At 46.7% G+C, this 27,690-nt stretch overlaps 1 protein-coding gene across 9 annotated transcripts in view; it reads right to left on the bottom strand.

Annotated features, from left to right (window-relative positions):
• Positions 1-27,690, bottom strand: part of LOC144127825 (acid phosphatase type 7-like) — a 160,194-nt gene that overhangs the window by 44,094 nt on the left and 88,410 nt on the right. The window contains exon 9 of one of the 9 annotated variants that reach the window (XM_077660779.1): positions 6,845-19,858. The exons of the other annotated variants lie outside the window; for them this stretch is intronic. Coding sequence (XP_077516905.1) covers positions 19,679-19,858 — 180 coding nt within the window. The 3' untranslated portion in view covers positions 6,845-19,678. Of the gene's footprint in view, positions 1-6,844; positions 19,859-27,690 lie in introns of those variants that run through there. 9 annotated transcript variants of the gene reach the window in all.

Genomic DNA, 27,690 nt, shown 5'->3' on the forward strand with positions numbered 1-27,690 from the left:
TATAAAACACTTATTCGTACCAATCTTGAGTATGCTGTCTTTGTATGGGACCTCGGCCTTGATTTTCTAGTAACAACCATCGAAGCTAATCAGAATCGACCTGTTCGTTGCAAACTAAGTAATTATCATCTTACTGCCAGCACAACTAACATAAAGAACACGTTACACCTACCACCACTCTCACTGAGACGTCAGATGCTTCAACTTTGTTTGCTGCATAAAATATACTACTACGGCACACTTCACGATCTTTTGCTCCAACGGCCCTTTTTTACGTCACTTCGCGTGGACCATCGTCATAAAACATAAAATTGGATCTTTTGCATGCCGCACAATTGCCTTTCACAATTCATTCTTTCCGCATTCAGTAAAAGAGTGGAAGCGCCTTCCCGATGCTCTTGTGTCTATTACAGATGTTACCTTGCTCAAAAAGCCTCCGCGGCGGCTCAGTGGTTATGGCGCTCGGCTACTGACCCGAACGACCCAGGTTCGATCCCAGCCGAGGCTGCCGAATTTCGATGAAAGCGATATTCTAGAGGCCCGTGTGCTGTGCGATGTCAGTGGACGTTAAAGAACCCCAGGTGGTCGAAATTTCCGCAGACCTTCAGTACGGCGTCCCTCATAACCTGAGTCGCTTTGGGACGGTAAACCCACTAAACCAAACCAGACCTTGTTCAAAAATGCTTTAACAGCTCGTTTTAGTGTCCATGTTTATAATAGACGTGCTATTAGTTATTTTTCGATTCTTACTTGTATAGTATTTTTGGATTCTTACCGTTATATATTAGTGTTCCTTATTAATCATTTTTGCACTGGCTTGTGCTCTAATCAGGGATTCTGGTCGTTATATTTTGGTGTTCCTATTTAATCAGTTTTGCACTGTTTAACATTTCTCGATTGACACCTGTATGTGTACGCCTGTGCTTTTCTCTTATTCATGTTATGTATATCCCACTCCCCTCTGTAACACCCGACCCTAGCCCTGAAAGCATCACAAATAAATAAATAATTACCCAATTAGTCTCCTATTAAAGAGCACCACCATTTTTCTTTTCAATCCCCTATTCTCCTTGGTTTCAGGTACTGTTGGCTTCCTTCAGGAATATGTATGTATGTATGTATGTATGTATGTATGTATGTATGTATGTATGTATGTATGTATGTATGTATGTATGTATGTATGTATGTATGTATGTATGTATGTATGTATGTATGTATGTATGTATGTATGTATGTATGTATGTATGTATGTATGTATGTATGTATGTATGTATGTATGTATGTATGTATGTATGTATGTATGTATGTATGTATGTATGTATGTATGTATGTATGTATGTATGTATGTATGTATGTATGTATGTATGTATGTATGTATGTATGTATGTATGTATGTATGTATGTATGTATGTATGTATGTATGTATGTATGTATGTATGTATGTATGTATGTATGTATGTATGTATGTATGTATGTATGTATGTATGTACGTACGTACGTACGTACGTACGTACGTACGTACGTACGTATGTATGTATGTATGTATGTATGTATGTATGTATGCAGTGAGCAAAAGATATATTTTCAATTTTCTCGCATAAATATAAGATATTTCGGGTATAAATCACCCTGGTTGCTATTTATGAATCTTTGCCGTATATACTCGTGTAACAGCCACCCACCTGTATAGCCCCGACCCCAAACTTTCAGCCGAAAAAATTTGTAAAAAAAAAGAATAAAACGCGCCACAAAGTGGTACAAGATGGGGCCAGTTTTTCCCACACCTCATCCATTACCATCATCGCTGCGCAACACGACGTTTCCAAGGCTTTCTGTTTCCGGTTATCATGGTGCCTTGCCCAAAGCCATTTGGTCTTTGTTATCTGCTGCTTCGTTCGGAAGAGTCGCTAACGGTATCCGAAGAGTCACTAACGGTATCCCTCCGTAGTAATGAAGTTTCCTTTCTTGACAGTTTTTTGTGACGTCATGTACTGTGCGACTTTCTAGCCCTGCATTACTAGCAGCCGTTTGTTGTTTGTTTAGGTAAGTTGTTAATTTTTTTTTTAATTTTTTGTTATTGGTTTTATTTTTTCCCATTTTTGTCGCTTTTCGGTTTCTGACTCTGCTTTTGCGACGATTGCTATTTGTTATTGGTTTTTTACTTTCTGACTGCTTTTGCTTCTCATGTATGACTCTGCTGTTGCTGTACAATTGTGTGACACTGCTTTTGCTAAGAGATGGCGCCTCCTTTTCGTTTCTAATTCCTTTTATCAGAATCTGTTAGTTTATCTGCACGGGCTAAAGTTTTCTTGTCAGTTATCCTGATGTAGCTCCTTTTCGTTCCACGTGCTGGGTTCGGAGCGATAATGGGATAAACCTCATGCTTGAGCTGAATGTTTAAATATGCCACCGTTCGGTGAAATAAAATGTTCGTATCTTTCGCCAGCTTATTAATTAGCAGACACAGTAATCGCAGTGGCACCACAGTGTGCTAATGTGTAGCTGTAGGCCTGATTCGTATGTAACCCGCAGCTGAAAAAATTTGATGAAAAACGCGCGGCTTAGACACGAGTATATGCCGTATAATGCAATAATGCCTTCTTCTTCCATCTGGAGTTATGGGGGGGGGGGCGTGAATATTTGCCTCCAGTTCGTTTTCCATTTTTGTTATTTCATAGGCGCTTTTCACCGTGTTCGTTTTCCGTCTGTTCTAAATTATTATTAACTTACTGTCACTTTCAGGCGACATATTTTGCGGTTAAATGCGTTACTTCATATTTTTATAAGCAATAGGTGGAGCGTGAGGTTTCCATAACGCCCTCAGGACAGCTCAAATAGCAGTTATGAAATCTAAGGTTCGACGAAATCTCGTCTGGTCGGGTGAATACATTGGCGAAAATAATGAAGCGCCGACCAAAAGGTGTTGTCAAGATGGAAGGACGTTTCGACTTCCACACGGAAGTCTTGTTCACTGATGGAAAAATTTCGCACACAAAGATTAAGTACGTTGTGCTAATCGTCGCAGGCATCTAGCGTACGAGGGCGGTAGATTGCCGATGTTACGGTTGAGCGTCTGATCTGTTGTCTGGATAAACAGAGACTCCAGATATTGGCGTGACATCCAGTTTTTTTCACGGCCGATAATTTCCGCTTCTTCCCAAGCGATATCATGCTTCGTGTTTTCAACGTGTTCAGCCAGTGCGTTGGAACAAGCCTTCTTTTTCTTGACATCATTCTTGTGCTCATTCAGCCGTCTTTCAAAGTTTCCGCTTTCACCTATGTAGGAGTGATCGCAGTCTGAGCAGGGGATTTTATAAATTACTCCGGGAAACTTTTCCTTTTTTAGCTTGTCCTTTACGGACACCAACTCGTGACGAAGCTTGAACGCCGGCACGTGAGCTATATGCACATCGTAGGTGCGAAAAATGCGGGCCAATGACTCGCTCACGCCTGGCACATAGGGTATTGCAGCTCGGGCACGGCAAGGTAGGCGAACGGGCTGAGCTGGTCTCGTTGTCTGCTGTATTACAGCGTTCACGAAGTGCTGTGGGTAGCCACAATTGTTGAGCTCGCGTCGCACTTGGCGTATGTCAGAGGCTTTTTCTTCGGGTTTCGAGCATATTCTTTCCGCACGACGGACGAGGGTAGAAACGACGGAGCGCTTATGGCACGTAGGATGGACTGAATTAAAGTGAAGGTATTGGCCTGTGTGCGTGTCCTTTCTGTACACCTTGAACGATAGGCGGTCATCACGTCGCTCCACCATTACGTCCAGAAAAGGAAGACGGCCAGAAATCTCCTCCTCGACGGTAAACTGGATGGAATCTTCCATGCTGTTCAAATGGTTCGTGAAAGCAGCCAAGGCATTCTTTTTGATTATGCAAAAGCAGTCATCAATGTACCGCAGGAAGACCTTCGGGCGCGGCTCGAACGAAGCCAAAGCGCGGCTTTCCAGTGCTTCCATCGTGAGGTTTGCGGTTGTGACCGAGATAGATGCTCCCATGGCAGTGCCATGAACCTGCTTGTAGACAGTGCCCCGAAAGATGAAGTACGTGTTCTTCAAGCAAAACTGCAGAAGCTTCAACAGGTCCGATGGATTGATGGGTGTCCTAGCACTCAGTCCGTCGTCGTCCCGAAGCGCTGAACGGCATACCTCCACTGCCAGATCCACGGGGACGCTGGTAAACAGTGATCTGACGTCAAATGACACCATGATCTCTTCGCTGTCAATCGTGATTTCGCGTATTTTTTTCAGTAAAATCAAAGGAGTTGCGTACGAAAGTCGGTCTCTTGCCAACGAGTGGCGAAAAAACTTTGTGCAAGTACGCTGAAAGCCGGTACAAGGGAGAGCGGGTAAAATCCACTATTGGTCGCATTGGAACGCCTGGCTAGTGGATCTTCGGGAGGTCATATAAAGCAGGGGCAGATCCATTGTGGCAGAGGAGCGTGAAGTATAACGACCTGTGCTGTGGTGGAACAAACTGGAAGACGTCTGTCAAAAGCCTTTGCAACTCTCGCTCTACCTTGAGTGTAGGGTCCAGCTTGAGTCGCATGTACGTGCCATCATCCTCCAAAGCTTCGTCATTTTCTCAACGTAGTCGCTGTGGTTTAGGATGACGGTGGCGTTGCCTTTGTCAGCAGGTAGGATTACGATATCCGTATTGCTCCGCAGGCTCCTGACTGCATCACGCTCCTGAGCAAGGAGTGGGATGGGGTGCCGATGTGGCAGCTTGGCGAGTATGCGGATCGCACGGGTACGAGCTTCTTCTCGGCGATTGTTTTCCACACGTCCCACAGCCTGTTCCACGGCACAAATGATTTTTCTTGCGTCCGGAGCCGCTCTCGTATTGGAGTTCAAACCAAGCTCCAGAACGGCGAGCTCTGTTCGAGTAGGCCTATACGAAGACAGATTGTGGGCGGTGGGGGTAGGTCTGTTGGCCGGACTCTCTTTACGGCCAGGTAGCAGTCTGATTAGCTTCTCTTTGTGTGTGCGCTCACGCTGACCAGACTGTAGACTAGCTACGAAGTTCGCGTGCAACTGGATGCTGACGAACTCGTTCGGACACTGGTGTTCAAGGCGGCGACGGGCAAAAAAGGCTTGGTTGTGAAGGTGCCTTATTGAGTCCTTGCACTCCAGGATTCTGGCTTGACGCAACTGTCGTTCTGCTCTTGACACCACGCTATGACCGAAGGGCGTATCGACCGGTCGTAGCAAGCGGAGGGACCGCGGGGTTAGGTTCCTGCATTTGCATATGAGGTTGAATTCTAGATGAGCCTTGAACGCAGAAAGCCGGACGGTTAGCGAAACGAACTGGCGCACTTGAGTGATGAAATTCTGGCCATACGACCGTCGTAGCATGATGAAATCTAAGGTTCGACGAAATCTCGTCTGGTCGGGTGAATACATTGGCGAAAATAACGAAGCGCCGACCAAAAGGTGTTGTCAAGATGGAAGGACGTTTCGACTTCCACACGGAAGTCTCGTTCACTGATGGAAAAATTTCGCACAGAAAGCTTAAGTACGTTGTGCTAATCGTCCCAGGCATCTAGCGTACGAGGGCGATAGTTTGCCGATGTTACGGTTGACCGTCAGATCTGTTGTCTGGATAAACAAAGACAAAGGATAGACAAAGATATTGGCGTGACATCCAGTTTTTCTCACGGCCGATAATTGCCGCTTCTTCCCAAGCGATATCATGCTTCGTGTTTTCAACGTGTTCAGCCAGTGCGTTGGAACAAGCCTTCTTTTTCTTGACATTATTCTTGTGCTCATTCAGCCGTCTTTCAAAGTTTCCGCTTTCACCTATGTAGGAGTGATCGCAGTCTGAGCAGGGGATTTTATAAATTACTCCGGGAAACTTTTCCTTTTTTAGCTTGTCCTTTACGGACACCAACTCGTGACGAAGCTTGCACGCAGGCACGTGAGCTATATGCACATCGTAGGTGCGAAAAACGCGGGCCAACGACTCGCTCACGCCTGGAACATAGGGTATTGCAGCTCGGTCACGGCAAGGTAGGCGAACGGGCTCTCGTTGTCTGCTGTATTACAGCGTTCACGAAGTGCTGTGGGTAGCCACAATTGTTGAGCTCGCGTCGCACTTGGCGTATGTCAGAGGCTTTTTCTTCGGGTTTCGAGCATACTCTTTCCGCACGACGGACAAGGGTAGAAAGAATTTTTCCATCAGTGAACAAGACTTCCGTGTGGAAGTCGAAACGTCCTTCCATCTTGACAACACCTTTTGGTCGGCGCTTCGTTATTTTCGCCATAAGTGCTCTGAATTTGAAAATTAGGAAAGATTCTCATACTTCTCTATCATGGTGAGATTTGAAGCAAGATTCAAGTATTGTGGCTGTAATGTTATCAAATGAGTGGCCGGGAGTTGCGACATGTCTTGAGAGCGGAAGACTAGGAAGGGTTTTGGCATGTGATTGGTGGCTGTTGAATCAGAACCTGAAGGGTATACAGTTCAGTCGGTCCGATGTACTGCAGCTTACACACACTGCATTCGAGCAGATAGATAACATTACTGCTGTCGCAAGTGAAACTCCCTTTTATTTTACAGTAAAAGTCTGACGCAGTTCTTCTTGCCAATATGGTAGTGGTCATATGAGGGCATACCTTACAACGTACATACAATATAGTGCCTACAATAGTATGCAGTATATCATATATATATATATATATATATATATATATATATATATATATATATATATATATATATATATATATATATATATATAAACGTATTTGGTTGCTAGATGCAAAATGCAGTTGTGAAACGCTTCATTTAGCCATATATTTATTATTGGTTATGTATGTATGTATGTGTGTGTGTGTGTGTGTGTGTGTGTGTGTGTGTGTGTGTGTGTGTGTGTGTGTGTGTGTGTGTGTGTGTGTGTGTGTGTGTGTGTGTGTGTGTGTGTGTGTGTGTGTGTGTGTGAGTGTGAGTGTGAGTGTGAGTGTGAGTGTGAGTGTGAGTGTGTGTGTGTGTTTGTGTGGAAGCTGTCAGGGTTGCTCAACGGGCCAGTGAAAATTTGCACAGTGAAAAGGTCACAACTGGTTCGATTATCTAGGTTTATTCACCAACAGTTTCAGAGGGTGGACCGTCCTTCATCAGGGTTAAGTCGAATGAATACACAGACGTGCGCATTTACGGTCCTAAATGCAGAGGGAGAGGAGGCACTTTCTCTCTCTCTCTCTCTGTGTCGGCGTCCACTAAGGGGAAAGGAGAACGGATGTGAAACAAGTTAAAAAAGCTAGTTAAAATACAGAGTTGACACATGCAGCAGAGGCTGAGGGGGTTGGATTTTCGCCGAGAAGACTTAAGCAAGAAAGGTTTCCTTCTGTGGAAGCTAGAAGTTCGAGCACAAGGGGAAAATAACGAAAACAGGGAAAACAAGAAAAGAACAAAAAGGAAAACACCAGAATACACTGAAACAAAACACAAAGGCGCACATAGCATGACCCGCTCCCCAGCGGTGCAGATGTTAAGAACTCTTGTAATGTAATTTACTGTCAGCTGTCAAGACCGCATCATTTCGCCTTGTTCAAGAGGCACCAATAACCGTTAGGAGGGCGGCACACGCCGCCCCAGCGGCGGAAAAGCAGTCGTCCAGACACCGTGTGGAAACCCGATCCCGCAACAAGCCGCTGCAGACAGCAACCACCGGCCGTTCGTCAGAGGGCGCCTGCGCCGCGCGTCCCACCGCTGACAATTTCGAGAAGGGGGTAGGAGGACAAGGAGGAAAAGGGGAAACCGGCATGGAGTAAAGAAGAGGGGGGGGGGGGGGGGGGGCGCATGGTGAGCAAGATAAAAGGAAAACAAATGGAAAATAACAGACGGGAGCTTCTTTCTCAATTGGAATGGTTTTTGAGGAAGGCAAAATTGCCCAAGTTCTTATTAATGCCGTGGGTTAATGTCCGAAATTTATGTATGAAATACGATTCCCTTTGTTCGCTTTGGCGGCCGGTTTGAAAACCCCACTGTAGGAGGACGACCCGGATGCTTTCAAATGAGTGCTGTGGCAGACATAGGTGCTTAGAAAAGGGTAGGTCTGGCAGTGTGTGAATGTGGGCCTTGTGGTTGTTGAATCGCAACCTGAACGGAGTTTCTGTCCGCCCGATGTACAGCATGCCGCACACGCTGCAGTGAAGCATGTAGACCACATTTGCACTGTCGCAATTTAGAGTTTCTTTGATTGTGAAAGTAAAGTCAGAGAAGGTACCTTTTGCAATTCCTGTTGTCAGCATGTGACAGCAAACCTTGCAGCGTGGTTTTCGACAGGGTTGACACCAGGGGTTTGGGTTAGCATTGCGCGATGTTCTGGATTTAACTAAAATGTCCTTGAGGTTCTTGCCGCGCCGGTATACCGCTCTTGGGGGCTGCTTAAAAATGCGGGAAAGGCGACTGCTTTGCTCGATAATGTTTAAATGTGTTAAGAGGATATTGTTCACGCGTGGCATGTTTGATGAATGTGTGAGAACGAGGTTGGTTTGCCTTTCACCTTGCAGGAATTTTTGGGGACTCAGTATTTTATTTCTGTCTAGACCGCTAGCTTTCCGAATAGCGTCTTCCACGATGGAAGCGGGATATTTTTTCAGTAAGAGATTTGTCTTTAGTTGTTCAGCATGGCGGTCAAAGTCATCGAGCTCAGAGCATATCCGTCGGTATCTATGAGCCTGAAAGTAAGGTATGCTCGTCTTGCAGTGGTGCGGGTGGCTGCTCTTAAAATGTAGATACTGCGGGCGGTCGGTGGGCTTTCTGTAGAGCGTTGTCTTAAGTACGTTTCCTTTTTTCTGTATTGTCACGTCCAAGAAGTTTATGTTTTGGAGATGCTGTGGGTGAACGATATCGATGGGTGAAATTTGTTGTAGTTTCCTATAAATGTTAATAGGCTAGCTTCATCGTGAGGCCAGATGAGGAAGATATCGTCCAGAAAACGCTTGTATATATATATTGATACGTGGCGGCTAGAAGCAGCAGTAGAAATAGCAGAGGTAACCTGCTACGCAAGGAACCGTTGGCTTGGAGTAGACTCTCAGCACACAAGCGCGCACCTCAGCGTCGTCTTCGTAACCAACCACTTCGTCGTCCTCCCAGCGTCCGTAGCATGACCCCCCCCCCCCCCTCACGGCCAGCTAGACGGCGAGTTGTAAGGTTTGAGGCGGGACACATGGACGATGTCGGTGCGGGGTGCAGCGGCCGGAGATGGCGGATGTAGCGGGGTGATCTCGTACGTCACCGCGGTCACCGGACGTACGACCCGATAAGGGCCTGTATATCGGGGAAGCAGTTTTTCACAAAGGCCCACACGGCGGGAAGGGATCCAGAGTAACACAAGGGAGCCAGGACAGTAGGTGACTTCACGACGGCGACAGTCATGACGTCGTTTCTGATTGACTTGGGAGGCCGACAGCCGCTGGCGGGCGACAAGACGGGCAGCGTCGGCGCGAGCGATGGCGTCCCGAGCGTAAGAACTCGTGGATGCGGTGGGGGGCAGTACACTGTCGAAGACCAGCAAAGGATCGTGGCCAAAAAGAAGGTAAAAAGGGGAGAAACCGGCTGTATCGTGACGCGTAGAATTGCAGGCGAATGTAACAAATGGGAGGCTAATATCCCAGTCGCGGTGATGGTCGGAGACGTACATGGAAATCATGTAGGTGAGGGTACGGTTCAGACGTTCAGTGAGGCCGTTCGTCTGCGGATGGTAGGCCGTGGCGAATTGATGACGGACGGAGCAGGAGCGGAGGAGTTCGGCGACCACTTTGGAAAGAAAGCAGCGACCGCGATCGGTGAGCAGGTGACGGGGAGCACCGTGGTGGAGTATGACGTCGTGCAGGAGAAAATCAGCGACATGAGTTGCGCAGCTGGTTGGGATCGCTCGAGTAATAGCGTAGCGCGTGGAGTAGTCCGTCGCGACCGCGATCCATTTGTTTCCCATAGCAGACACCGGAAAACGGCCGAGCAGGTCGAGGCCGACGCGGGAAAACGGGTCTACGGGGATGGGAACGGCTGAAGGTGCCCGGGAGGGAGAACCGAGGGCGTCTTCCGCCGTTGGCACAGTTCGCAAGCGGCCACATAACGGCGGACAGAACGGTATAGACCGGGCCAAAAGAAGCGGCGGCGCACGCTGTCGTAGGTGCGGGAGACTCCAAGATGACCGGCCGTGGGAACGTCATGAAGCTGTTCAAGGACGGTGCTGCGCAGGTGTTGAGGGACCACGAGCAAGAGGTCAGCGCCGTCAGGCCGCATATTGCGCCGGTAGAGGACGTTCTCATGGAGCAAAAACGGGGCGAGGGACGCATCACAGCGGTTGGCAGTGAGGCGGTCGATGAGGGAACGTAGCGACGAATCCAAGCGCTGTTCTTGCGCAATGTTGCGGAAGGCCGAGATGGATAAGACGCAGGCGTCAGCCTTGCATTCGTTGGAGGAAGGCGGATCGACAGGGTAACGGGACAAGAAATCCGCGTCCTGGTGCAAGCGGCCGGACTTGTGGACGACACAAAATGCGTACTCTTGAAGGCGAAGAGCCCAGCGCCCCAGCCGGCCAGCAGGGTCATTGAGCGAAGAAAGCCAGCATAAGGCGTGGTGATCCGTGATAACAGAGAAAGGGTGCCCAAACAAGTAAGGGCGGAATTTTGCAATAGCCCGAACCAGAGCGAGGCATTCCCGCTCGGTGATAGAATAATTGCGCTCTGACACAGAAAGGAGACGGCTGGCGTACGCATTAACGCGAAGCTTGTTGCGTTGCCGCTGAGCAAGTAGGGCACCAATGCTATGGCCGCTCGCATCGGTCCGAAGTTCCGTAGGGGCTGAAGGATCAAAGTGCGCCAACACAGGTGGAGCAGTGAGGACACTGATAAGGGCTCTGAAGGCGTCAGCTTGGGGGGGGGGGGGGGTCCCCAAGAGAACGGGATGTCCTTCTTGAGGAGCGTGGTAAGAGGTCGGGCTATTTCCGCAAAGTTCGGGATGAACCGGCGGAAATAGGAACATAGGCCGAGAAAGCTGCGCACATCACCGGAGGAGCGCGGAGTAGGAAATGAACGCACGGCGCGGACTTTGTCGTGGTCGGGTTGGATCCCAGCAGAATCGACCAAGTGGCCAAGGACCTTTAGCTGACAGCGGCCGAATGTACATTTCTTCGAGTTCAGCTGAAGACCAGCGCGGCAGAAGACGGCAAGGATGGCTGAAAGGCGATGCAGGTGGCTTTGGAATGTGGTCGAAAAAACAATCACGTCATCTAAGTAGCAGAGGCATGTCGTCCACTTAAAACCGCACAGGAGGGAGTCCATCATGCACTCGAAGGTCGCAGGGGCATTGCACAGGCCGAAAGGCATGACTTTAAATTGGTACAGGCCGTCCGGGGTGACAAATGCGGTTTTCTCCCGATCCCGTTCATCGACAGCGATCTGCCAGTACCCTGAGCGAAGATCGATGGAGGAAAAGTAACTGGCGCCGTGCAAGCAGTCGAGAGCGTCGTCAATTCGGGGCAAAGGGTAGACGTCTTTCTTTGTGACGGCATTCAGATGGCGGTAATCGACGTAGAATCGCCAGGTTTGATCTTTCTTTTTAACAAGCACTACAGGGGACGCCCAAAGACTACTCGAAGGCTCGATGAGGTTGCGGGCCAGCATCTTGTCCACCTCCGCCTGAATAACACGGCGCTCTGCGAGGGAGACCCTATAGGGCCGTCCGTGAATAGGGCGGGCTTCGCCGGTGGCAATGTGGTGGGCGACAACAGAGGTTTAACCCAAGAGACGGTCCCCAAAGTCAAAAATATCACTGTAGCAGGACAAAAGGCTGTGAAGAGCTGTAGAATCAGCAGAGGGCAGATCAGCCGCGATCATCCGGGAAATAGAGTCCTCACGGGAGGGTTGCCAGGACAGAAACTGTGCAATCGGTCAATGGGGACAGATCAGCAAGGGAAATGCCGGTCGGAAGTACCTGAGGGGACAGGCTAAAGTTGAGGACAGGGAGGCAGGTGCAGTTGTTGGTGATGTGGACAATGGTGTGGGGAAAAAGGACATTACGATTCAGAATCACAGCGGTGATAGGGCAGGCGACGTAGTCTCCATCAGGGACGGGAGGAGAAGGCGACAGAGGGATGTAGACAGCAGTTTGTGGCGGGAGGCATGCAAACTCGGTGGATTGAAGGCGAGGTGAGCTGGTGGAGTCGTCATTGCACAGGGGCAGATCCAATCGAAGAAGGCCTGAGGAACAGTCAATAAGGGTTGATGGGCGGTTAAAAAGTCAAGGCCAAGGATTATGTCCTGAGGGCACCGGGTCAGGACGGTGAACAGAACGGGTATATGACGCCCGGCAATGCTGACTCTCGCAGTGCACATTCCAATCACGGCAGCGGGGCTGCCATCGGCGACGCGAACCGTGGACATGGCGGCAGGCGTCTTGCTTGAAGAACACGTACTTCATCTTTCGGGGCACTGTCTACAAGCAGGTTCATGGCACTGCCATGGGAGCATCTCTCTCGGTCACAACCGCAAACCTCACGTTGGAAGCACTGGAAAGCCGCGCTTTGGCTTCGTTCGAGCCGCGCCCGAAGGTCTTCCTGCGGTACATTGATGACTGCTTTTGCATAATCAAAAAGAATGCCTTGGCTGCTTTCACGAACCATTTGAACAGCATGGAAGATTCCATCCAGTTTACCGTCGAGGAGGAGATTTCTGGCCGTCTTCCTTTTCTGGACGTCATGGTGGAGTGACGTGATGACCGCCTATCGTTCAAGGTGTACAGAAAGGACACGCACACAGGCCAATACCTTCACTTTAATTCAGTCCATCCTACGTGCCATAAGCGCTCCGTCGTTTCTACCCTCGTCCGTCGTGCGGAAAGAATATGCTCGAAACCCGAAGAAAAAGCCTCTGACATACGCCAAGTGCGACGCGAGCTCAACAATTGTGGCTACCCACAGCACTTTGTGAACGCTGTAATACAGCAGACAACGAGACCAGCTCAGCCCGTTCGCCTACCTTGCCGTGCCCGAGCTGCAATACCCTATGTGCCAGGCGTGAGCGAGTCATTGGCCCGCATTTTTCGCACCTACGATGTGCATATAGCTCACATGCCTGCGTGCAAGCTTCGTCACGAGTTGGTGTCCGTAAAGGACAAGCTAAAAAAGGAAAAGTTTCCCGGAGTAATTTATAAAATCCCCTGCTCAGACTGCGATCACTCCTACATAGGTGAAAGCGGAAACTTTGAAAGACGGCTGAATGAGCACAAGAATGATGTCAAGAAAAAGAAGGCTTGTTCCAACGCACTGGCTGAACACGTTGAAAACACGAAGCATGATATCGCTTGGGAAGAAGCGGAAATTATCGGCCGTGAGAAAAACTGGATGTCACGCCAATATCTGGAGTCTCTGTTTATCCAGACAACAGATCAGACGCTCAACCGTAACATCGGCAATCTACCGCCCTCGTACGCTAGATGCCTGCGACGATTAGCACAACGTACTTAAGCTTTGTGTGCGAATTTTTTTCATCAGTGAACAAGACTTCCGCGTGGAAGTCGAAACGTCCTTCCATCTTGACAACACCTTTTGGTCGGCGCTTCATTATTTTCGCCAAATAGCAGTTATCTATGGCCGCAACTGTATGATGAAACGCCAACAAATTTCACCAGGTTTCAGAGCAGCGCAGTGAACGCCATCAGAAGTTGTGAAGAGATGTACGTTCAGAGGATGTTTGGTTCCGCGATCTTCGCAGGAGACAAGCCAGAATGACCAACCAAGTTGTTAAGAAAGACATTGTTCCTGCGAGCTTAAAAAGCTCTAGACTATCTGTTATCGACACTTCAGATGTGACCATGTTATCAGGCTCTACAGTGGGTCAATGGAATGAGAGACTTCGTGTGCAATGTGCTGAGTTAAACGACAGGAGCCCAGCTCAAACCCGTACATCTGCAGAAAGAATTGGGTTTCCAGGGTGAAGTTGGTAAAGTAACACCCACTGGGGACAGGTAACGAACGGGAAAAAGTGGATGATTAATTGGATGAAATGAACGGCTGCGCAAATCAGGGCACAGACAAGAAAGAGACACCACCGTGCTTTAGCTTCTTCCCTCGACAGTGGCCCAGTCTTGCGAATTTTTAGATACGTGGATGACTTCTTGGTGATACTAAAATCTACCAACTCTGCACTGACGCTCCCCAGCACAGTGGAAAGAATCGTATCCGCGTTTAGACAACAAGGAAAAGGACTGGCTTTTACTCACGAACTACCAGACAACAACAGCTTGCAGTTTATAGATATTAATATCAAGTTTTCAGGTGGGCGAGTGTGTTGGATGTATTCCCCCCGAGCAAAGAAGGAGCTGCTTCCGTACGTATCAGCGCACTCAAAGACAGTAAAAAGGGCTATCGCTTCTCTTTGCCTCGAGTCTGCATTGCTGAAGTCCAGTGCTCACATGGCTGAAGCTAGCTTCAACCATCAGATCGAAAGGCTTCAAATGGCTGGCTTCCCGTGTTCTGTCGTTTGCAGCGTAGCAGAGACCCTCCTTCAAAAAATGAAAGGCAAGAAGAAAAAATCCCTTGCTAAGCCGGGATCAAGAAGACCACAAGTCGTCCCCTATATACACCGAGTGGCGCACAGTTTGAAGAAGGTTGCTGGCCGGTTCGACGTTCCTGTCGTTTTCTCCGCGCCAAAAAAGCTGAGCGGGTTACGCTCGCGGATCGGCCAGAAGAAGAAAGCCCTGTGTGAAAAGAGGCACGGCAAGCAATTCGTATCCTGTGCTGTCGGAGTGGTTTATGAAATCCCACTGACATGTGGAAGGGTCTATATAGGCCAGACGGGTCACTGCATTAACGACAGGGCACGGGAGCATGAGAAAACGTTAGAAAGCGGAGGCGGGTCAAATTTGCCTCCCCATTGTAGAGACTGCAAGTGTGAGCCGGTGCTTAACGAAATAAGTATTCTGGGCAGGAGTCGCGATCAGGTGGCGCGTGAAATACTTGAGGCATTTATGATAAAAAAGACAGGAAGCACATGTGTCAGCGACGCCTCGGTATTCCTCCGTAGAAATGAAGTTTCCTTCCTAGACAGTTTTTTGTGACGTCCTGTTCTGTGCTACTTTTCAGCCTAGCATTTCTAGCGGCCGTCTGCTGTTTGTTTAGGGGGGTTGTTAATTTTTTTATTGGTTTTATCGTTATTTTCTGACTGCTTTTGCTTCATTTTTTTGACTCTGATTTTGCTACGATTGTTATTGGTTTTTTACTTTTTATATTTTGTTTTTTTGGTTTCTGACTGCTTTTGCTTTTCCTATACGACTCTGCTGTTGCTACGATAGTTGGACACTGCTTTTGCTAAGAGACGGCCCCTTTAATTCGTTTTTTAATTCCTTTGATCAGAGATATCTATTTGTTTAATCTGCAGTATATAGTCTGTTAACCTGACGCAGCGGCTTTTCATACCACGTGCTGGGTTCGAAGTGATAATGGGATGAGTATCATGCTTGAGCGGAACTGTTTAAATATGCCACCTTTCCATAGAATAAACAGTTGTTAGAGTGCGCATGTCGTGTCTCTTTCTTGTCTGTGTCCTGATTTGCGCAGCTGTTCATTTCATGATGCACCAACTCGCCCCTCAGGCCGTTATTCTGGATTAATTGGATGAATCGAAATTTTTGCCGTGCGGAAACGATGGATTTCTTTGTTTACCTCGCCTCAGACACGATTTGTTTGGACCCCATTGTCAGTTTAATATGTCAAAACAGACAGCTGGGAACGCAATGGCACAGGTCTGATTCTCCACTCGTGGAGATCGTCTCCTGGAGTGTATTTACTAATCGGTTTAATAAGCTGCAGTTGCGTGGTGCAACCTACAAATATGACCCCGCTTTGGAACAAGTTGTGAAGGTACTCGAACAAGAAGCGCGCAGTCCTGAATGACCGTAAACTCAAAGCAAGTGGTCATCCGGCAAGCTTCGAGAAATTTCTGTGCTTCTTGCAAACTTCCGCAGTATTGTTCCCAAACTTGACACCGTGAAAGGCATAATTTTTACGTGCTCTCCAGACATCATTCTTGGCACCGAGACATGGCTAACGCCCGACGTTACCAACAGCGAACTATCACTTCCTGTGGACCTAACTGTTTTTCGAAAAGACAGGAAAGAGGGTAGGGGAGGAGGCGTAATGATCGCCATACGGAGCGATTATCAGCCCTGTCCCGTCGCCTTTGAAACGTGTCTTGAGCTGCTATGGGTCATGGTTCGGCTCAAAGGTGTCACATATATCATAGGTGCATGCTACCGGCCTCCAAACAGTCTTCCCGGTTTTGTCGATCACCTGCAGGATGCACTAGAATACATTTTCGTTACATACCCCCAAAGCATTGTACTGTTAGGAGGCGACTTCAATTATTCCGCTATTAACTGGAAAACGTCATCTGTCACTTCCGGATCGAATCGCCATGAATGTTCCCGCCTGCTTGATACTCGAACAAGAAGCGCGCAGTCCTGAATGACCGTAAACTCAAAGCAAGTGGTCAGCCGGCAAGCTTCGAGAAATTTCTGTGCTTCTTGCAAACTTCCGCAGTATTGTTCCCAAACTTGACACCGTGAAAGGCATAATTTTTACGTGCTCTCCAGACATCATTCTTGGCACCGAGACATGGCTAACGCCCGACGTTACCAACAGCGAACTATCACTTCCTGTGGACCTAACTGTTTTTCGAAAAGACAGGAAAGAGGGTAGGGGAGGAGGCGTAATGATCGCCATACGGAGCGATTATCAGCCATGTCCCGTCGCCTTTGAAACGTGTCTTGAGCTGCTATGGGTCATGGTTCGGCTCAAAGGTGTCACATATATCATAGGTGCATGCTACCGGCCTCCAAACAGTCTTCCCGATTTTGTCGATCACCTGCAGGATGCACTAGAATACATTTTCGTTACATACCCCCAAAGCATTGTACTGTTAAGAGGCGACTTCAATTATTCCGCTATTAACTGGAAAACGTCATCTGTCACTTCCGGATCGAATCGCCATGAATGTTCCCGCCTGCTTGATACAATGACAGCGTTTCATTTAACTCAGCTGGTACAGGAGCTCACCCGAGGTGATCACGTTCTAGATCTGTTATTTACAAACCTTCCTACTCATTCCCGCACCTACGTACTCGAAGAGATAAGCGATCACAGATTCGTCCACAGTTTAGTACCCATGTACGTTCCTGCCAAACATATTACGACCAAATGCATCCTAAACAACCCGAAATGCGATCATGAAAAAATAAACCGCATGCTAAGAGACTTTGCCCATGTTTTTCAAACCACCTTTGTAACTCGCACGGCAAACGAAAATTGGTTGTTATTTCGCGATAAGTTGAAGGAAATCGAGTATGCCTGCATCCCAAAATTACACATCAAAACAAGAACTGACTCCCCCTGGTTCACAAAAGATGTTAAGAAGTGTCTAAACAAAAAGAAAAAAGTGTACCGTAGAGCTAAGGAAGTCAACTCTGACAGCGCCTGGCAACAGTACAAAGACGTATCTGCTGCGACCAAAATCGCCATAAAGAAGGCTAAAAACAAATTTTTTAACCACACTTTACCCGACTTGTTAAGAACCAACCCTGCAAAATTCTGGCAAGTGAGAAACCCTAAGGGCAGCCATGAGATACCAGTATTGAAAGATGCGGACGGACGTGTGACACCTCCAGAGGCAATGCCTGGCCTATTCAACAAGCATTTTACAGACACCTTTACAACCGAATCCGTGCCTTTTAATTACCGTGAACCTCAACAACCGTTAGTGCTTCATCCATCAGAACCAATCATCATTAGCGCAGCTGGTGTTGCCCGAGCTATTGAGCGACTTCCACTTAATTGTAGCCCTGGTCCAGACGGTATCAATACCAAACTTCTTAAACTTACCGCGCACGTGTCGGCTGCCTTACTAACTTTAATATTTCAGCAGTCTTTAGATACAGGATGCATTCCCGATGACTGGAAAACCGCAAACGTCAGCCCAGTTTTCAAATCTGGTGATAGCACGTCACCGGAAAATTATCGCCCCATATCACTAACATCGATTTGTTGCAAGTTGCTTGAACATATCCTCTACTCAAACATAATGGCCCACCTAAACGCCAATAACTTGCTTATTGCTAACCAGCATGGCTTTAGGCAAAAAAAGTCCTGTCAAACACAGCTATTTGAGCTCTTAACAGATCTTCGTGAATCGGTACACGAATTAATATATACTGATGCCATATTTATAGATTTTTCAAAAGCTTTCGATCGCGTTCTCCACATAAGACTAATGAAGAAAATTAACAACCTACAACTGCACCGCGATATCACCCGTTGGATCGGAGAATTCTTAAGTAATCGCTCCCAAAGCGTCAAAATTAAAGAGTATTCATCGAGCAGTTCACGCGTCATATCGGAAGTCCCACAGGGATCCGTTTTAGGGCCATTACTATTTTTAATTTACATTAATGACATAGCATCTAACATATAATCTAACGTGCGACTGTTCGCTGACGACTGCGTAATCTATAGAAGGATAGTCACCCCCCTTGATGCAGTTATTCTACAGACCGACTTAGTGCGCCTAAATAAATGGTGCAAGCTATGGCAGATGGAAATTAATATAAAAAAAACAATGTTGATGACCTTTTCCACGCGCACTAATATACCTTATAATGTCTACACAATTAATGAGAATACAGTTGAAAGAACGGATTGTTTTAAGTACCTAGGTGTTTATCTCAGTGCTGATTTAAGCTGGAACACCCACATAAATCACATCACAAACAAAGCATTTAAGAAACTGGGACTCATCAAATGTCGTCTATATCTTGCCAACCCCGAGACAAAGCTTCGCGCGTATACTACACTCATAAGGTCAGCTTTAGAATATGCATCTTTAATATGGAGTCCAAGTAGTGTTTCATTAATTAACCGTCTTGAGTCTGTGCAAAATAAAGCTGTGAGGTTCATCCTTTCTTCATACTCACCGTATGAAAGTGTGTCATTATTGAAGCAAACTATTAGTATTCCCGACCTTATCACTCGACGCAAGTTCTCTCGTTTATCGTTTTTTCATTCCTTGTACTACGATGGCTCCCCGTTCACAGCTGATCGCATCGCCCCTGCCCATCATGTTTCATCCCGGTCTGATCATTCCCACAAAGTGCAACCCATCTTCGCACGAACACTGAAATATCAAACATCACCCTTACTATTATCTATGGCAGAGTGAAACTCGTTACCGGCTGACATAATTTCTGAAACTGAGTTATCACATTTCCAAACAAAACTTTCATCGCACCTTGGCCTACAAAATTCACCGTGATATTTTCAGTATTGTTGAAGCATTAAGTCTTATACGCTCAACCTATGTATCTTTCAGCGACTGCAGTGATGTGTACTTGCAATTTGTATATGTAGTTATTCTTTGTATTTGTTAACTACTGTGTGCCAATAATCTGTATTGTGTTGTTTTCATGCCCTCCCCCCCTATGTTATGCCCACTTGGGCCTTTAGGGTATTTAAATAAATAAATAAATTTAAGGAACCATGAGCGAAGAGGTTGATGAGGTCATTTTTGAAAAGGTTATGCTTAATACTATTCGCGATTTAACCAACCCATGCGGCACCAGGCGGCGCAGGCAAGAAACGAAGAGTGGAGGTTCCATACCAGACGCCCCTCGCCAGCCTAATGGAAACCCGTTAGCATGACGCTCATAGAGCACAAAATCCTAAAAAAGCGAACGGGAAACCAAGCATCCACCGTTCCGCAGTCCGTGCCAACACAGTGACGCATCATTTCATAAACCACTCTCGTGGTGCAACAATCGGTGCCGGAGGACTGGCCGTAGTGCGATTCTCCGCGGATCTAGAAAGAAAAATATAGACACAATAATATACAATACAATATTTATTGTGCGCAATCGAAAACACAATACACTTAACAGGCCGGCCAAAGACTCAGAGGGCTTGACTGGCAGTACTTCTTTCGCCGGTTCTGGTGGTACGATTTCGTCCTTCCTAGTGCGTATTATCTCCTCCTACGGTTACTAAGGTGCGAAACTCCTACGCAGCTGTTGTGGTCGTACTCGCCTTTGCTATCGCAACGTCGCCACCCATAAACAACTGCAGCGGCTGGGATCAGAGAGCACTTCAGGCTCGCACTATTATGTGATTGCTATCACTGGATGCGCGTAGGAGAAAAAACTATGATTGTTGGCTTTATTCGCAGCATCTTTTCTTTAAGGCCCAGCAGCACCGGGCTAGTGTTCCTAACACGTTTGGGCTTGGAGATTCAAGCCCAAACGTGTTAGGAACGCTAGCCAAAATTGTCTTAGAATATAATAACTTCGAATTTGATCTTCAATATTATCTGCAAGTAAGTGGCACTGCTATGGGAACAAGAATGGCCCCAAATTATGCCAATATCTTCATGCATCATATAGAGTCAAAATTTCTTTCTTCTTGTCCAATTCAGCCGTACTTTTACAAGCGCTATTTGGATGATATTTTCATAATATGGACAAACACAGAACAACAACTTATCCATTTCATTGACAGTTTCAACTCCGTGCACCCAAACTTAAAGTTTACGCACACCTACTCAGCCAGTCAAATCAATTTTCTTGATGTTGACATTCTGGTGGACAAGGGGTCAGTTCGTACAACCGTTTATAGAAAACCAACCGACTCACAAAAATATCTACATTTTCAAAGCGCCCATCCCCGTCACTGCAAAACCAGCATCCCTTATTCGCAGGGCCATCGTTTTCGAAGAATCTGCTCTAACGACCTAGACTTTCATGAAAACTCCGAACACATGCGCAACGTGCTCTTAACACAGCGCTGTCCACGTTCCCTTATTGATGACGCCATAAGCAGAGCTTCAAATCTTAACCGTAGTCAAATGCTCCAGGGGCACCGAATAGATAACCGAAATGATTACACTACAAACCTTATCCTCACTTTTAACAGTAACGCACCGAACATAAACAGAATTCTTAATAAGCACTTTAACATTCTCCAGCAAAGTCAATGACTATCGGAAATATTTTCATGCGCACCCCGCGTGATTTACAGGCGTGCCAAAAACATTCAGAACCATCTAGTCCACTCCAAGGAACACAAAACCCCAAAATATGGATGCCAGCCCTGTGGTAAAGGTCGCTACAAAGTTTGCAAGCACATGCAGACTACGTGTTCCGCAACTAGTACGAGGTCAGTTTTTCAGCATTCAATCAACGGTAACTTTGACTGCGACTCATCAAACATAATTTACCTTCTTGAATGCACTGTGTGTAACCAGCAATACATAGGACAGACAAACACTGCATTCCGCATTCGATTTAACAATCACCGCGCACACGCCAAGTCTCTCCCAAACCTTCCCCTATCCAAGCATGTAAACGCAGAAGGACACCCATTTGATCAACTAAAAGTAACAATTATTCAAGTCAAGGGGGCTTCAAAAACAGGCGAGAACGTGAACAACGTGAATCCTATTTTATCCACAAGTTTAATACTATTCAAGAAGGTCTTAACGAAAAGCCTGGTACCCTTTCTTTTATTCACGACCTCCAAACAAAATAATACTACACTTCTCGTTAATTGGCTAACTCAGGTATACCTTTTATAACTCCTAGTGTATATCATAGGCAATCATACTCCTCCTTACTTACACTATCCAGCCTCGTGCAGTATTGATAAGCTTTTGACATTCTTTCCTTACATTTTCCGACAATTTGAAATCTTTGCACACAGCTAGCCCAGCCCTCCTTCCCTACAAACAAGTATTCCCGGCGAGGTCGGTTCAACGACCCGCCCAGGGAGAGTGGTGCACCGTTCAGTGAAACCCAGACCCCGTGAGTAAGTTCTTACACATGTGCTCGTTAACGTAGCCCACTCCTTCCTTAACGTTCAAGCCCTCGGCACACCGGAATAAGTGACACCCCCAAAAGGCGCCTGGTTTGGCCTGTTCGTCACTGCCAGTGCCATTTGCGCAGCGGCTCCTCTTTGGCCACGCATCTGCAGCGGCGCCCTTTGTGTTAGTGCATTTTGTTTGAGTTTTGTTTGCACGTTTTGCTTTCGTAAGCCTGTGGTTGCCGTGCTGCCCATGTCCCCCGCACCGTCTTCCTGTCCCTTTCTCTCGTTTCGCCATCTCCTTTTGTACGCCACCCTTCCTTACTATACTAGTTTTTCCCCTTTTTTCTTTTATTTCTATTTTTTTGCTTCCTCCCCCAATATTGTACCTGTCTGCTCCCCGCACCCCATCTTTATTTTTTATTTTTTTTCAATTTTTTGAACTGTTGCTATTTGCGTGTTACACTCCTTTCTCCCTCCTCTTGAGCTCACAAACTTAAAACGCCCATCTGACGCGAGACCACTACAGTCCTGAAGAAGACCGCACCGCGGTCGAAACGTTGATAAATGAAAGTGTCTTTGTAGAAGTGCCCACTTCTCTCTATATGTATGTATGTATGTATGTATGTATGTATGTATGTGTGTGTGTGTGTGTGTGTGTGTGTGTGTGTGTGTGTGTGTGTGTGTGTGTGTGTGTGTATGTATGTATGTATGTATGTATGTATGTATGTATGTATGTATGTATGTATGTATGTATGTATGTATGTATGTATGTATGTATGTATGTATGTATGTATGTATGTATGTGCGTGTGCGTGTGTGTGTGTGTGTGTGTGTGTGTGTGTGTGTGTGTGTGTGTGTGTGTGTGTGTGTGTGTGTGCGCGTGCGTGCGTGCGTGTGTGTGTGTGTGTGTGTGTGTGTAAGATGCCTCTTGGATGGGGTTGATAGCCTCATCAGGACGCCGTCCTCGATCGCCAACGAAGCGTGTTGTGAATTTTTTCCGGAACAATGACCTTCGGCTCATGCAGGCCGACAAAGAAGGAGGGTTCGTCGCCATGCCGGCGGGCATGTTCGGTGAAAAAGCGAATGAGGCCATTCGCCGAAATTTCAAGGCGACAAAACTGAAACCAGGGAAGGTAAAAAGTCAAGCCTTTTCTTTGTGTCAGGAGCTGGGTTTGATTAAGCTCGCAAACGGTGTTCGTGACTGAAAGAGTAATAATTTGGATGTATTTTTTACCGCCAAAACCCATAAAGAACTTGTCCCTTTTAGGTGCATAGTCAGTGAAAGAGGCACCTGGCAGTACCTGGTTAGCCGCTATCTTTTGAAACAGCTCAAAACATTCGTAGTAGATGATCCGTTCTTTGTAAGGAACAGCCTTGATATTAGTGAATTTTTGAGTAACAACGAGTTCGTCGGATATATCTTTTCAGTTGACGTTGTTGATCTTTTTTACTCCGTTCCACAACCAGAGTTGCTGGCGGCTGTTTCGCTCGGCATTGAGGAAAATGGCCCAATTGCCTTCCAAAATTCCGCGGGCATTTCAGTAGATAACTTCCTGACACCTTTAGAAATTTACTTGGGTTCCACGACTGTCTCGTTCCAGGATCGGGTCTATTTGCAGAAGAACGGAATATGTATTGGTTCGTGTGTGGCACCCATACTGTGCAACATTTTTCTTGCGGGTATTGACAAAGCCTTGGCAGGTGCTTTTGTTGACGGCAGTGTTTTGAAGAGTTTTAGGTACGTTGACGACTTTTTAATTGTATTAAGGAAACAATCATCTTTGTCCTACCAGCGGGTCGTGGAAGAAGTTTTAGCTGATTTTTAAAATCACGCTGGATGCTTAGATTTTACCTATGAGCTCCCGAAGGGAAATAGCTTGCAGTTTTTAGATATTGACATCACCATTACTGACGAAAGCGCAGCTGGAAGTATTGCCCCCGTGCCCGCAAGGAACTGTTGCCGTACGGCTCTACGCATTCGAAAACGGTAAAGCGCGCCGTCGCCATGATGTACCTGGAATCCTCTCTAAAGAAGTCGTGTTGCCACAAAGCGCAGGAAAGCTTTTACGCCCAGATTCAGAAGCTAAAACAGGCGGGCTTTCCACCTTCGGTCTTGAGCTCAGTCCTTGAAGCTTTACTAAAAAAGGTGAAGAAAGTACGAAAAGAAAAAAGAGTGGAACCTCAGAAAAGAAAATTAGACCAGTTGTGATCCCGTATTCGCATAAAGTTGCACATAATCTTAAGCATGTTGCTTCCAAGTACAAGGTGCCAGTGGTTTTTTCTGCTCCCAGGAAACTCGCCGCATTGTGCCGAATGACTAACCCGGATAAGGACAAGAATAAAGTTTGCCAAACGAAACATGCTAATCCTTTTGTAAATTGTGCGGTTGGAGTTGTGTATAGCATCCCACTGACGTGTGGTAAAACTTACATCGGCCAAACGGGGCGATGTATTAATGACCGTTTGAGAGAACACAGTCTGTCATTAAAGAATGGGACCGGGTCAAATCTACCGATTCACTGTAAGGATTGCTGGAAAGAAGAAGGAAGAAAGAAGGCATGTGGAGCAAAACTTCTGGAAACAAGTGTAATCTGCAAAAGTAAAGACACGATCGCACGCGAATTGATAGAAGCGCACAGAATATGTAAGAGTGGGAGTGCATGTGTTAGCACCCCGTCGATCGTGATGTATAAAAAAGAATGTCAGTTTTTAGATATGGCATAGTATCTGCGGAATCACCTGTTCTTGTTGTGCCATATTCGAGTTTTCTACGCACGTGCTTTCAACTGTGTTCCCCCCTATCTGTCTTTACCCCCCCCCCCCCCCCCTGTGGTTGATATATACGCGGGGGTTTATGAAGACAGTAAAGTGTTGCAAGTTAGCGCCTGTCCTGTCGGTTTCCTCCTTCTTTGTGTCGTGTTGTTGCGCTTTTATTCTTGTTAGCTCTGTTACCAAGATTTTGCGAGAATCGACAGCAACGCCGTCGCCGCAAATTCTCTCTGATACTCTCCGGAAGCCTTAGATAACGTCAAGATTGAATACTCAGCGTCAAAGATGGAATTATCCCCCACACAACAGGGCGAATTTCGCCGCATGCAAGGAACGCCCATACATTCATAAGCGACGAGCTACGAATGCCATGCCATGTAGCCAGACTTCGCTGCGCCCCCTAAAGTTGAGTTTTCTCGCGAATAGGCAGGCGAGAATTTGGGATTTCAGTATGTGTTTCTAAAGAATTACGTCCTGAAAGATTGAATGAAGACGAAGAGGGTGGACCTTAGGAGTGGTCAAGCTATCCTGAAGAGAATATTCCCATTGAATAGAGCTGCCGCGGTGGCTCAGTGGTTATGGCGCTGGGCTGGAGCCGAAAGACGCGGCTTCGATTCCAGCCGCGGCGGTTGCATTTCGGTGGAGGAGAAATTCTAAGGCCGTGTACTGCCGTTAAAGAAAACCAAGTGGTCGAAATTTCCGGAGCCCTCCAGTACGGCGTCTCTCACAGCCTGAGGCGCTTTGGGACGTCAAACCATCAGAAACATAAACTATCTAATAAATATATATTTGGATAACCGTTGTGCGTTGCCTGCACTAAAAAAAAGCCTGGAAAGCCTAGCATTAAGTTGAGAAGCTGCTGCAAAAGTGGGACCCTGAGCTAGACGTTCAATGCCAGCTTCAATGCCAGTCTTGGGCGGGATCAAGCAGTGATCGCCGAAAAAGGCTTACGTGTGTCACTGATACAGTAGGCTATTGTGAAAGAGGTCTTCTTGCAATTGTTGCCTCAGTTTGTAATACAAAATATATAATCACCGATACCTTCAAGCAGCGCAGAAGGCATTTCGAAAAAATAACTGTGGGAACAAATTGTCGCTTAATGTGATGATAAACATTGGTTGCTATTGTGAAAAAAGACTGATATTGGCATCCCAACAACCTCTTGCGAACATTTTAGTGCGCTACAAAAAGTTAAATTTGAAAAAATGAAATATATCTTTTTCTTCACTACAGCATATATACACGAAAGAAACAGGCGTGGTGAACGAACACAGTTCTGGATGTTTCGGCCGGGAACCGGTCTTCGCGTGAATAACCTGAGCTAGAGACAGTCTCCTAAGTTTATACTTGGACGTTATCAGTATCTATATCAATGACGGTGAATATGTAAGAAAAAACACCAAGCTAAAATGTGGTCTAAATCATGCGATCGAAAGCCGCGATGTTGTGTTTTAGAGGTCATTTAATATACCAAGAGAACATACCCACATCGCCAACTTACAGGGTGCAGAATAATGAGCAACACACCCATGGGTAAAAGGGTGCGGCACAAAAAAAAAAGAAAAGAAAGGACAAGAGGCGAAGCTACACTTAGGCTGACAAAGCCTAGCCTGCGAAATGTACACATCCCATAAACTGAACAAAAACACGTGAAAGGGCAATGACTCAGAGTGGCACGCAATCACAATACAGGCATGTTGCCTGGCCACGTATAGCGCGTTTTATAAACGAAATAAAAATGCCAGCGAGGTGAGCATTATTCTTAAGAAGGTGGCCAAAAAAATAGGGCGACTGAAATAGACAAGCTAGCTTGCCTACGCTTTGGTTTAGACCTCGCGACACAACTTTAAAATTCTGAAATAAAAATGATTCTCTGATTGATTGGTTGTAGTGCGATTGGAACCCAGATTCCAAGATGGTGGCTTTTATTTGTCAAGTGTGTGACCCCAAGCATGTGCATGCTTTGTCAAAAACGGTAAGTTGAGCTAGATTGTATCTGTACTTGCCGGAATCATTTTCTTAGCGGTATGAAAACGCAGACGATACACCTACGACAAAGACACAAGGGACACCCGCTGGACGTGAAGTAACTTTTACTGGACGTATGCGAGACATATACCAATTTCACTGAGCACACGCAGGTGCCTCGTCGTCTAAATCAGGTCTAACTGCACCCCCCCCCCCCCCTTTCTGCGTGGCATGTGACTGCGCCGACAATTTCTTTCACTGTCAACGCCAGCGAAGGGGCGCTATCACACGTGTCGCCCCCTCATCAACTTCAAAGGCTTCAGCAATTTCTATTTCTTTTTCGGAGCTCCCACTGGCATCACAGATGTAGTCCTATACCGGGAAATAATCTTAGCAACTTTTGCAATGTTTCACCAATTCTGCTCCGCCGGCCAGAGAACCCTTCGGTGCTCTCGTATGCTGTCGTTCGCACACTGTCCAGTTTGGGCAATGTATACTTTGCCACAGGCAAGAAGAATGGTGCGCACAACTCCCGTTCTTCAAGTCACAAATTTGTCTGGTCCATCTTGCTGCAACACGCCTGCTTCGTTTCCGTGACTGATGAACATAGCCGTACCAGCTTATCAGGAGCTGTGAACAGAACGCCAAGACCACACTTCTGTGCCACTTCTTTGGGGCGGTGGGATAGACGGTGGAAATAACGGATTGGAGCCCACCGCTCCTGCCTTCACTTTGGCACTACCAAGGTCATCATTAAGCTCCCTTGTGGTCACTTCTATCACCGCAATCGCCGTTTCCGTGGGGTAGTCCGCGTTGGCTAAATGGTCTGCAAGAGCAAGCAGAGAGTAAAAATAAGTGACTGCAGCAAGGCGGAAATTTGTGCAAGTTGGTAAGTGTTCATTTTCGCTCTCCGCGCAACAGGAACGGGACACAAGACGAAGGACTAGCACAAACAGGTGCTGACTATCAACTGGTTTTTTATTGCAGAACGAAAAGCGTATAAATAGAAACAGTGAACTACTTATCAATCAACAAAAGTTATCTGGAAGGCACGTGGGAGGTCAGATAGCTCAATTCTTTCTCGGATAACGTTATGGAAGG

Source organism: Amblyomma americanum, chromosome 4 (genome assembly GCF_052857255.1).
Source record: "Amblyomma americanum isolate KBUSLIRL-KWMA chromosome 4, ASM5285725v1, whole genome shotgun sequence".
NCBI classification, from domain to species: domain Eukaryota; kingdom Metazoa; phylum Arthropoda; class Arachnida; order Ixodida; family Ixodidae; genus Amblyomma; species Amblyomma americanum.